We start from the raw sequence: 8847 nt of genomic DNA on the forward strand, positions 1-8847 counted from the left end.
AAAGAGCTATTGTGAACACAGTTTAATAATAAAAAAAATACAACACTATTTTCAATTTGTAAAATACTATCATAAATTTTATTTCAATCAAAAATAAAAACAATGCACAGGTAATATATGGGGTGCTCTGGTACTCTGATACACACATCCATGAGGATCTGTCTCCTGCTTCCTCTCTCCTGTTTCTGTTTCCTGTTTTAATACACACAGCCACTAGGTGGTGTACACTTCTAGCCTTAACATTTAAGAAAATGTTCTTTTTGGGTTTTACCACCAATTTCAACACAAAACAAGGAGGCCCAGGAAATAAAAACTAATTTAGTTTGGTGCTTGGTACTGGGGAGCTAAATGAAGCACGCCAGTCCACCGCCCCCGTCTTCCCACTCCCACCCCCCAGGTGGGGTATAATGCTAGGAGTGGTCTTCACTAAGACAATTAAGCAGGCCACATTTCCAGTACGGAATTTTCATCGCATTGAGCAAAAGGATGTAGAACAATTGCTCCTTCATTAGCCACTATTCTCTATGCATGTATTTCCATTGAGGCTTTGAGAGGGAATGAGTGTCTGACCAAGGACAGAATTTGGGTATTTCTGGGTCCCCTGGCTAAATATCATCATAATCTAATCCCATCCTTAAACAATAACTGTCATAGTTTTAATAACTGCAATTATCATTTCTATTTAACAGCTGGCATGTGCTGGTTTGGCCTGTTCTTGACTCTGGAGTTGTCAAATCCAAGGTTCAGGTATGGTTTGAACTCAATAGCAAAGAAGGCAAAACTGACCTCTGAGTTGCTTTGGGTACTAAATTCTAGTCTGGCTCTAGCTCAGGCAAAAGCTTTCCACGAGGTCCAGCACATCTTTTGGTGGTAATAAGGAATGTCATTTATGTAACCTTGCTCCTGTGGATTTATTTCCCACAAGAATTTCCTGAGGCAGTTGGGCTCATCAAGGACAGAATTCTGATCTTAATATCATCCTACCTTTAACAGTGGTGGATTAAAGAAACATAAAATTCTAAATAACGTGAACAAAAAATCTCTCAGTTCTGTATTACTGCCAGTGATGACAGAATAACAAAAGGAGAAAAAAAAAGGAGGATGATGAAAGAAAAAGGAAAGCTTCTGAAGGGAGATCCCCATTTTCAATGCCAGAAACCCCCAGCCATAAATATGGCAAAAAATAAATATACACGAAGAACAGGCAATATAAACATAGAAGACAGAGAGAACCAAAGGAAAATGAAACAAGGAGGCCCATTATTTTTATGTAAATATACAATGTCATTATTAAAGGAAGAGATTGGCAAACTTTTTCTGTAAAGGGCCAGATGGTAAATATTTTAGGCCTTGCAGGCCATATATAACTACTCTACTCTGCTGTTGTAGGAAGAAAGCAGTTACGTATAAAACATACACAAAATGGGTGGGGCTGTGTTCCAATAAAACTTTTTTTTTTTTTTTTTTAAAGCAAGTGTTAGCCTAGATTTGTCCCATGGGCCATAGTTTGCTAACCTTCTGGTTAGAGCAATTTAGCTGGTCCTACTTCAACAGACACAAGCTGGAGAGAGTGCTAAAAATGGTCCTGAACCTGCTCACAGGATTGTATGATGGGTCATGCAGCTTTTTGACCAAGCAATGGAGGATGAGATCCATCAAGATATGGTCAAAATGCAAACAATCCACTGTTACTTTCTTATATAAAAGCAGTCTCAACATTTGCCAATCCCTGAGAAATACCATTCAAAATCAGTTTGACAGGTATGCTTTTAAAAATTTTAAACAAATTAACACTGTGTATACAAAACACAAATGGTCCAAAAATTTTTTTAAGCATTTACATTTCTATAAGGGTTGAAAACATAAGTCCTTAAAAATTGGTCTAGCCTTATTATAAGCAAAAAAAAATACAAAATTCCCATGGAATTGTCATATGTCATTTTAAAAGACTGCCACTAGGCTATTGAGTACCTATCAGGTAAAAAGCACGATGTTAGATACCTCCTCTATAGGTCTCAGCTTCCCCAAAGCCATTTCTCATGACCGTATCAGAAGGTGTTTACCCTATGGTGTTATCTGCATTTTCTACAAATCTCAAGATTACAAGGGAAATAACACTGATGTAAGCACCTGGAGATATTTCCTACTGGAAGGGACTGGGTAACTTTGGCAACTAGGTAACTTTGGAAAACAAGGTGCTCCCACCCAAGCTCTCCTACCTCTTTATTCTGCTGTGTTTGCTGCCACCTCCAGCGCCTTTTCAATGCTTCCTTCTCGACTCCCTTCTCCATCAGTGCATACAAAGCTTTCCGCAGCATCAAGTCCCGATCATGGAAACCCCACATCCCTGTGGAAAGAAGACATGGCGTTAAAACACCTTCCCTTGACTCAACTCTGCTTATTAATTATGATACACAGACCCGCTTAAAGGAAATCAGGCTAAAAAGCCCAGGGTTCAAAGGAATTCCTACTGTGATTTAGGGAAGAAATGCTTAATCAAGAAAGAAAAGATGTTCCTAATCTAGAGGTTCAGAGACTTTGAGAATGTGAAAATGATACCACATCTCACAAACTCCTGACAGGAAACCCTTACTCCTGAAGCAAGTCTAATAAATTAAAATACAGAGTAGCAGCAGATTAGACTGGTCTGGCACACAGGAATCAACATCAAAGCTTGAGGGATGGTTGGAAAATGGGAACTTTTTTAAAAGCTAAGGGCAAATAATATATTTAGTTGTAAATAGACTTAATAATTTCAAGTAAGTGTTACAAAGGACTGCTGAAAACACACACATATACACACATATATACAGCTATATACTGCTTGTTTATTGCTGTTTATTATTCCTAGGGGTCAACTCTCAGAGCGGAACCCAAGCTAAACCCTGTGCTCTCCTCACCATCTCTGAACAAGACTGAAAAACCAAGGCAGAGGTCTCTCCCATCTCCTATGCCAACACACACACACATGCACACGCACATACACACACACAAAACCTTGTTCTGAATCATCACTTCTACCTAAGATCAAGGTTAGTTGGGTCAAGTCCTATTCATGAAATTTGATTCAATTGCTTCCTTTCTACAGGGGAATGGAATACCACTCTTGAGACTCACCAAGAGAGGCTGCATGCAGGAGGCAGTTCCCATCTCCAGTAGTTGCCAAAGGAAGTAGCCTCTGGCAGGTGGGGTCCACACTCACCCACCAGTTCAAACGCCCTGCAGAAACAAGATGGTGTAAGAAAAGGAGAAGAGCAAATTATCCACGAAGCCCTTCCCACTCCCCTACTTCTAAAACAGACTCCAAATTAGCCTCTCTAGGAAGCCTACCCAGAATAAAACCATCCCTCTATTACTGTTTATATCTTCTTCACTTATATCTAGTCAGAGTCTGTTGAGCACAGTTGGTTAGGTCATTGGGTCTTAAGTGGGGACAATTTTGTCCAAACAGGACATTTGGAAATGTCTGGAGATATGTTTGCTTGTCACAGCTGGTAGGGGGATGCTACTGGCATCTATTGGGTATAGGCCAGGGATGCTGCTACATATAACATAATGCATAAGGCAGTTTGTACAACAAAGAATTATCTGGCCAAAATGTCAATAGTGCTAAGGTTGAGAAACCCTGGGTTAAATGATATGGTCAAGGTCATAGGTTGAAAATGTGTTGGCTGCTTGCTCTGGCTCTGATTTCTTCACTTTAGTCAGGAGACCAGTAGATTAAAATTGTGGCAACAAACCTCACCGTAAATCCATCACTGGTAAGACAAAAACAATTTGAAGTGTGTAAAGTGTCCTGTGAGTATCACCTGCATATGTGATAGTTAGGAATGATGGCATATGTGTGGTATGACTTTAAAGACATGACCAATAAGACAAAGTACATAAAATAAAACACCCAAGAAAATGAGTCTCAATTCTATATAACCATCCCACAATCACCAACCCATTATTTACATGAGTAAAATATTTTATGAATGATACTTAAAAGCTTTATTGAACTACTGAAGTCTACAGGAAAAAACAAAAACAAAACAACTGGCTTATAATCTCACTAGCTCAGATAACTTCCTGACTTTTTAAAAAATTATAAATAGATGCATATGGTTAGTATAGAAGGTTAGAAAGTAAAAAATAAAAGCTTCCGTTCCATGCCCCCATCTCCCATCTCCAGTCCTTCTCCCATGGGAGTTTTTTAAGACCAGACTAGCTTTCCCAGAATGTCCAGCTACCTCACCCTATCATATGGACTAATTTTAACAATAATTTAAGAGAAACACAATTGTAAACATAAATAAATTCGGGGGGAAAGGTTCATATAAACAAATGTGACTTTTAGATACCTGCATCATCTGTAGTACTGGTCCTTTCTATAGATGTATCCCAGAGCCAATTATAATTAGTTGGTTTTTTTTTTTTTCATGTACTGATTTTTAGGTATTAATTCCTAGGCCTTTCACATGTATATCTGGTTTCCTTTCCATCAAACAGGAAATTTCCAGAGTAAAGTGTCTAATCTGTATCCTTTCTCTAACTTCAAAAAGCACCTACCTCAGTACATGTTTATCTGACTGACTCTTGACTTTGACTGCATCACATCACACACTTAGACTGCTACTACTTACTGACCAATCCTAGCCCTTCCATGTGAGAGTAGAGGGAAAAACACAGGGGAAGAAGTACTCACTGACCTGCCTGTTCCAAGGCAACCAGCATGGACTGCTCAATGAGGTCTCTCTCTATGAAGCTGCGGAAGTCTTCATTGTACACAGTGAGATCTGGAAGCTGGAAGGCACAGATGGGCATTTCCAGGGGGTGCTCACTGCTCCCCCCACCCCCACCATTGGAGGAGACATGGGACCGGGCCAAGGAAACAATGCTGGAGCTGGCGTGGGAGATGCCCCTAGACAGGCGTTTTTCTGCAATGAGAAATGGAGTCAACTTAGAATATACACAGACCACTTAGCGAAATCTCCACTGATGTGGTGATGGTTACCTCTTCCAGTCAGGGAAAAACTGAGTCTAACTGGCTACTGAATTTCACAACTCTTTTTCTCAAGCCAAATACAACTGGAGAAATACAGAAAGTGCTATTTTTGCAGGCACTCACATTAGTTCCAAATATACATTCCTCTTTCTACCTGTTTGGAATTTGCTGGACCTTCTTTTCTCTATGACTCTGTCTTTTTCCGCTTCCATTTCCCAACATGACAGGGACCCATTCGTTTAGCAACTTGGTCATTGTTGGGTGGGAGAAAGAGGGAATAAGGGAAGTGGGTTTTCATTAGACTAGATTTAGTCAAATAATCTCTCTGATAATTCTCAGGGTCTTAGAGAATATAGAAAGGATTTCCACCATAGAAAAGAAAATTAATGACAAATCCTACACATTCAGGAACTTTCTTCCTACCATTAATAACATCTATTTATATTATTTACTACAACTTTTCTTGATACTCTTACTTATGAGAAATTTATAGGGACAGTCAATTCTTAACATGCTACAGAGGAAAATGGTAATGTAGATAGTATCTCAAATCATTTCATTTGTTTTGAATACATGACACTTACAGTTCCCCAGCTGATATTCCATTATGATCATAATTTGCTCAATATAGTATTATAATTCATTTGCATGGCTTGAGTTATAAAATGATTATCAGAAGGGGGCGAGCTCAAAATCATGTTGGATAGTCATTCTTAATCCAATACATGCCAGAGATAATGCAGAAAATAAATCAAAAGTTGTATAAAATTATTTTATAGTGATGTTATTTTTAAAATACTTTTTAGGTATTTAAAAAGTACCACATGGGCCGGCCCGGTGGCTCACTCGGGAGAGTGCAGTGCTGATAAAAAGTACCACATGCTCATGGTAAAAAATCAAAATACTATCAAAAGATATAAAATGAATTTACAAAGAAGTTTCCCTCTCATTCAAAATTCCTGAGTCCTTCCCCAGAGGCAAACTTTTGTATCCTTCTAGAAATGTTTATGCATATTTAAGCACAGATAGCTTTTAAAATCATCTTTTAAAACACAAACAGGAGCATACTATATACACTGTACTGCATTTTACCTTTCCAAATAGATTTTAGAGATTCTTCCAAAACGGCACATCAAGTTTCACCTAAGTCTTTCTAATGGCTTCAGAGTATTCCACAGTAAGGATTATTACAATTTATTTAACCACTCCTTTACTAATAGACATTAAAAGTTGTTTTCAAGCTTTAATTATTATAAAATAATGCTGCAGTGAATATCCTTTTACACTGCATATATGTATGTGTTTATTTATTTAAAGGAGATAAAGGGCCGGCCCGTGGCTCACTCGGGAGAGTGCGGTGCTGATAACACCAAGGCCCCGGGTTCGGATCCCACATAGGGATGGCCGGTTCGCTCACTGGCTGAGCGTGGTGCTGACAACACCAAGTCAAGGGTTAAGATCCCCTTACCGGTCATCTTTTAAAAAAAAAAAAAAAAAAAAAAGATAAAGGAGATAAATACTCACACATACAAACACATACACATTGATGATAAATTCCTAGAAATGAAATTGCTGAGTCAAAGAGTATATAGGTATTTTTTAATTTTGATAGATACTGGCAAAAACTCACAAATTACTCTCTAAAGAGATAGATGGTAGTGACCCTTTAAATTCTACCTTACTGTGTACCTTATCTTAACAATTAGATTGTTATTCTCCTTCCTCTACTTCTTTCACAGTATCTGAAGAAGGCCTTTATAACAGGATAACACTCAAGATGCAGAGAGACAGTGAAGGGCTCCCACACCCGAACAGATTGAGGCCATAAAGGGAAGGAATGGATTCATCTCCAAAGTACTGCTAGACTTTCTGTCTCCATTTAGCAGTCCCCTCCTTTCCTACTCCATATCCAGAAACACTCCTCAGTTACCCCAGTACCTTGAACGATGTCATCCTGCCGCTGCAGGATGGGTCGGGGAGGGCGAGTAGACTCTCTATCAGAAAACCCTTTTTCAGGGGTCCTGGAACCACCACTCCCTTCACTAAAGGGTAGAGGTAGGTTCCCAGCATGGACTTGACGTAGCTGTTCAAAATCACTGAGGGCAGCACTCACGTCCCAATTCTTTCCTGTCAGGAGACATAGCAAAAAGCAAATTGTGTACTTAGTGTATAGGGAAATTGCGGAAAGACACAGAAAGATCACTCTACCCATCTTATCAAAACTAGCAAGCGTACTCATGCACACTTCAATCATTTTTCTTTTCCTTTAATTTTGTTCATAACACTTCAATCTAAAATATAAAAATTTATTTACTTATTTATTGTCTATTTCCTAAGTAAGCTCCATGAAGATAGAAACCTTGTGTTTCTGAACTAAAAGAGCCTTTAGAGATCTAGTAACCTAAAACTAAAACCTTCTTTTACAGATAAAGGAAACAAGACCTAGAGTAGTAAAATGACTTAACCAAAGTCACAACTAGTTCGTACAAGGGCCCAGCAGGACTTGAGTTCAGGTCTCCTAATTCTGAGATACAAAGAGGCTCTTAGCTTAGATGTGCTCCAGGGTGTCCTAAAGCATCTGAAATTGTACACAAAGTTACAGGTATGTGCATTTTTCTAATGAAAGAGTTGATAGCTGCCATTAGCTTATCAAAGGGAACTATATTTCCCCCAAATTTAAAAATAACTACTCTCTACAGAATGTTGGATTTGTCATAATGGATTTTTCTATTGCTTTCTCCAGTTAAATTATTTAATAAATACGTATTGTATAATTGTTCACACTTCTGTTCCATTCCATTTGCCACCATGTTAATTCAATTCCTAGTGTCTCACCTCCAATTTACTCTAAAGAATGCCATGAGATTAATCTTTCCAAAGCACAGTTCTGATCATTTCATGATCAAAATCTTTAATGGCTTATCACTACCTGCAGAATAAAGCCCAGGCTCCTATGCCTGACCTCTGAGGCTTTCTATGACATGGACCACTTTTCTAGCCTCTTCTCCAGGCTTCAATTCCCTTATCCGTAAAAATGCAGATGATAACAGTGCCTAACTCACAGAATTGTTATGATGATTTAATAAATTGAAAGCACTTAGAACGGTGCTTGGTTTTACTTATGATTATACTTCTAAACCATCACATTCGCCATTTGTTCCAACTCCCTTTGCTCACTCTGCCCCAGTCACTACTGGCCTTGCTGTTCCTAGGACATGCTATGACTGCTCCCACCTTAGGGCCTTTCCACTGAATATTCCCACTATCCAGAAGGCTCTTTCCCCAATAAATCTATACAACTCCTCATCAGCTTCAGGTATCTGCTCAAATGTCACATGCTTAATAAGGTCTACCCCAACTACCCAGTTAAAAGTTACAACCCATCTCATCATTCTCCTCATCATTTTTCCATAGCATTTAACACCTTATAATATGCTTTATAATTTACTTAGTTACCATGTTTACTGTTTATTGACATCCTGCTAGAATGTGAGGACAGGAATTTTTATTTGTTTTGTTCAAGCACCTAGAACAGTACCTGACACACAGTGGACACTTAATAAATATTTGTTGAATGAATAGAGGACTTTTGTCCTGAATCGATTAATGAATGAGTGATATCTGTCTTGAGCATTGAATATGTACTTCCAACTGTCTGCAAATCTCCTTAAAATCAGGTCGTTCTGGGCCAGCCTGTGGCTCACTCGGGAGAGTGTGCTGCTGATAACACCAAGGCCACGAGTTCGGATCCTATATAGGGATGGCTGGTTAGCTCACTGGCTGAGTGTGGTTCTGAAAACACCAAACCAAGGGTTAAGATCCCCTTACCAGTCATCTTTTTTTTTTTTTTTTTTTTTTTG

General features: G+C 38.7%; 1 protein-coding gene across 2 annotated transcripts in view; it reads right to left on the bottom strand.

The window, feature by feature from the left end:
- Positions 1-8847, bottom strand: part of OTUD7B (OTU deubiquitinase 7B) — a 55395-nt gene that overhangs the window by 11636 nt on the left and 34912 nt on the right. For both annotated transcript variants that reach the window (XM_008585582.1, XM_008585583.1), the window contains exons 3-6: positions 6926-7114; positions 4692-4919; positions 3118-3219; positions 2220-2347 (exon numbers count right to left, since the gene is read on the bottom strand). In XM_008585582.1, the coding sequence (XP_008583804.1) occupies positions 2220-2347; positions 3118-3219; positions 4692-4919; positions 6926-7114 (647 nt within the window). The remainder of the gene's footprint in view (positions 1-2219; positions 2348-3117; positions 3220-4691; positions 4920-6925; positions 7115-8847) is intronic.

This window comes from Galeopterus variegatus, unplaced genomic scaffold (assembly GCF_000696425.1).
Source record: "Galeopterus variegatus unplaced genomic scaffold, G_variegatus-3.0.2 Scaffold3622, whole genome shotgun sequence".
NCBI classification, from domain to species: domain Eukaryota; kingdom Metazoa; phylum Chordata; class Mammalia; order Dermoptera; family Cynocephalidae; genus Galeopterus; species Galeopterus variegatus.